General features: G+C 42.2%; 1 protein-coding gene across 1 annotated transcript; it reads left to right on the top strand.

Moving 5' to 3' along the window:
- Positions 1 to 2,717: 2,717 nt before the first annotated feature.
- Positions 2,718 to 3,745, top strand: LOC136243924 (putative carbonic anhydrase 3). The gene has a single exon (XM_066035469.1). It carries the CDS (start codon positions 2,740 to 2,742, stop codon positions 3,622 to 3,624), a length of 885 nt encoding a protein of 294 aa, XP_065891541.1. The 5' UTR covers positions 2,718 to 2,739; the 3' UTR covers positions 3,625 to 3,745.
- The last annotated feature ends 290 nt before the right edge of the window (positions 3,746 to 4,035 follow it).

A 4,035-nucleotide genomic window follows, 5' to 3' on the forward strand; every position in this document is an offset into this window, starting at 1 on the left:
GGTCCTGAACTATACCCACATCTTGTATCCCCTTAAATATTTATTTGCCTTTAGAGAGACACACATCCAAGATGTGGTGGAGTCTGAGGGCATAACCAACTAGACAATTCAGTTGTGTTTCACAATTTGGTTCTATATAGCAAAATGTGTTCCATGTTTGTAAGTGTAACTAAAAGGCTAACAACTTCAAAAAAAAGGCATTTTTCAAAGTTTTACAGCAATAGCATACAGGTTTTAGAAACAGTACTATCAGTCAGACCTTCATCTAGGAAATGACTAAAGGGGAGTCACAGTGAGAGTAATGGGGGATTATGGTATAAAGATCTTTGTGTTCATAGCTAGTTTATACACATGGTATCTAAAAGGGCATGCCATGCATCCAGGATGTTGTATAGACTCCCACAGGTCCATTCTCAGGTGCAACCTCTAAAGTACTTGAGAATGACCCACAGTACCTAAGAATGACGAGAAGTAATCTCATGCTTGTATTCTCAGGTACAGTTCTGGGCTATTGTACCAGGAAAAATACACATGTCATGTATTTCATTCAAATATTACAGTTGCTGTTGACGTATTCACTGAGATTTTGATTTATAGATTAAGGAGTTCATTTGTAAACGGAGGTAAAAAAGATCCCCCCCAAAGAACTATTACAGAACCCCCATTGTAGTTAAAACTGTTGATAGAGCAACCTATGTATAATTATGAACTCTTTTATTGAACTACCACAAGAGAGGAGGGTACATGCCCCACTCCTGGATATCTCTCTCCACTTTTTGGTTGCATATGCAACCAGCAGTGCTCATGGTAAGCTAAAAAATATACAAAAATTGAGTGGCAACCAAGAATGTAGATGAAGAGTGTAATTGTATGGGTGGTTGGATATATATGAATTTGCTGCTGGTAAAAATTACTATAACTTTGAAATGGAATAGGCTATGAGCTTGCAACAAGTTTCTTGGATAAATATCTTCAATGTGGCACCTAGTTTGAACAAATTGAGTGTCGTATGGGTGATATATAGACAAAGGTCACTATTTTTGAGCATAAAATGAAGTGTAGAGGATACCAAAGGTCAAATCTGCAATGGCTCCACATCTCAAAATACACTTCATGGTAGGTAGGTACTATGTACAAAGTTTCATACTTTCTGCACAAAGTGCACAATTTGCTAGCTAAGCCGCTCTACTAAAAGACCTATAGTATCCCACTATGTGCATTGTTGTACTCTGTACAAACTCATGCATGTATGTGGTTATAAAGTACTAATAAAGAATTAAATAAAATACTAGTACTACATAGCAAGCAGTCATTCAGTAGTTAGCCAACTAAAGTCGGATACTAGAAGCTGTCGTCATCTAGCTAATACTATAACTATGGTGCAGCTTGTAGTAGCATGCAAGAGGAAACATTAAAACAACCAGCAGCTACACAGGCAACAGCCACCAACAGTATAGTAGTAACAAAAGCAAGTGTCATAAGATGGAGATGAGAAATTGAGAATGCCAGCAGCCAGCAGCAGCAGCTAACAGCAGAATCTAGTAGCAGCAAGCAGCAGCTAGAGGTAGCAGCAAGCAGCAGTTAGCAGCTAGCATATCTGCAGCAACTGACAGCAGCAGTCAGTAGCAACAGCAGCAAGCAGCACTTAGCAGCTAACAGCAGCAACAGCTAGCAGCAGTTAGTAGTTGGCAGTAGCAGCTAGCAGCTGGCAGTAGCAGCTGGCAGTAGCAGCTAGCCATAAACAACAGCTAGCAGCAGCTAGCAGCTAGAGGCAGCAGCAACTTGTAGATAGTAGCAGCCAGTAGCAGCTAGCAGCAGCAGCCAGTAACAGTAGCAGCTAGCAGTAATCAGCAGCTAGCAGCCAGTACAGCAGCTAGCAACAACAGCCAGTAGCAACTAGCAGCAACTACCAGTAACAGCAGCAGCAGCTAGCAGTAGCAGCGGCAACTGCAGCAGTTAGCATATCTGCAGCAGCTAACAGCTAGAGGCAGCAGCAGCTAGCAGCAGTAGTAGCTCCACCGCCTTGAGCGGACCTACATAAGCGGGCGCCTAAGCGCGAGATGGGCGGCCGCCGAAAAAATTTGGCGGCCGCCTTAAGCGCGACATGAGCGGCCGTCTAAAAGATTTGGGCGGCCGCTAAGGCGGAAAGCGCGGGCGGGTGACCTTTCTCGGCCACCATAATGCCAGACTAATGCCGCTCTTCCCTTGCCCTGCGAAAGTTGCGGTTGCACGTTTAACGTACCGTGTTTTTCAGGTTTCTTGCGATAATCAAAACATAAACGTGATCAAACACGTGATCTGTAATTCAAACATCTCGAACTTGCAAGGCAATTAAAGTGAACATTCGCACCTTTTGCCGATCATTGTACACGTTCAAGTATATTGCTAGTGTGCTGCAAGTTATGTACCGTGTTTTTCAGGTTTCTTGCGAAAATCAAAGCGTAAACGTGATCAAACACGTGATCTGTAATTCAAATATCTCGAACTTGCAAGGCATTTAAAGTGAATATTCGCACCTTTTGCCGATCATTGTACACGTTCAAGTATATCAAGTATTGCTAGTATGCTGCAAGTTATGTAAGCCTTGCTAGTTCGAAGCACTGATCACGTGTTTGATCACGTTAATGCTTTGATTTTCGCAAGAAACCTGAAAAACACGGTAATTAAAAGTTATATTAGCATATAAAGACAGGCATAATGTGATTTTCCAGCTCGTTGATTATAGCTTGTGAAGTGGATATGAAGCTGTTAGAGGTGTCGCTGTGCATTCTGCTTTCCCTGGTAGCAGCAAATACGATTGGTGTAGCGTGGAACTACTCCGACCAAGACGCTTGGAAGACTGTAGACGGTTGGGATTGTGATGGTAGACGCCAATCACCTATCAATATTGTCACCTCTACTTTGGTTAGAAGATCTGGTCTAGTTGATTTAGTCTTGACGAATTTCGACCAAACCCACGACGGAAACTGGACAAACACTGTCCATACCTTGCAGTTCAATCCAGATACCAGCTCACTTGTGCCAACATTCCAGAATCATTTGGGTACCTACCAGTTAGTGCAATTTCACTTCCATTGGGGAAGAACTAGTGCGGTAGGATCGGAGCACCAGGTTGATGGGAGCACTTACGGCGGGGAGCTGCACTTCGTTACTAGAAAGACCACAGGAAGTGATACAGCTGGCGACGCGTTTGCTGTCTTGGGTGTACTGCTAAGAGGTGACAGTTCCGTATCATTGTCCGGGGTATGGAGCTTGCTCGCTGATAACATTCCACGCGAAGACTCTGTGTCACTTAGTGGAGTACGACCAATGGATATGTTACCAGCAAACCTAAGCTACTACTATTATCAAGGATCCCTGACCACACCAGCCTGCAGTGAAGTTGTCCAGTGGTTTTTACTTAGAAATGCCGTCACTGTCCCAGAGGAATTCCTGCAAGCCATGCGTACCAGTGTTTTAGATGCTGACGGTGCAGTCCTACAACAGAATTACCGAGACACACAACCTCTTAATGGTCGAAAAGTCATGATACAAGGAACTGGCGGATCACCTGTCAGACAAGATAGTCTCAGCATAATTCTTCTGGTGCTTTTGTCAGTTTTTATACTAGGACTCTGCCATTAGCTAATGTGTGTAATATCTAAGTCACTGGCAACATTAAAGTTAGTTGTGTTATAGCTATGTAAAATTCACCTTTATTCGCAGACTCCATGCATATTCAGTATAGTTTAGAATTTTTTGTATTAGCTATATAAAAATTATTCAGTAAATGGAAACACAAGCAAGATAAGCTCACTTTATATAGATTAAGTTTTTGATGTTGTGTGACACTGTATGAAGATAATAGCTATACACTATTATGACTTCTTTATATAAACACTGTTAGGCAGCAGAAAGATGTGCTAGTACTATTTCCAGTATAGTTGACTATGTTATTGAATTACTTGATAACATATACAACTGATGTTATCAGTGGCGTAGCCACACCAGGATTGATCAGGACTAATATCAGCCAAAAGTCCTGGTTTATAGCCC

The sequence above is a fragment of the Dysidea avara genome, chromosome 2, assembly GCF_963678975.1.
Source record: "Dysidea avara chromosome 2, odDysAvar1.4, whole genome shotgun sequence".
Taxonomy (NCBI): Eukaryota; Metazoa; Porifera; class Demospongiae; order Dictyoceratida; family Dysideidae; genus Dysidea; species Dysidea avara.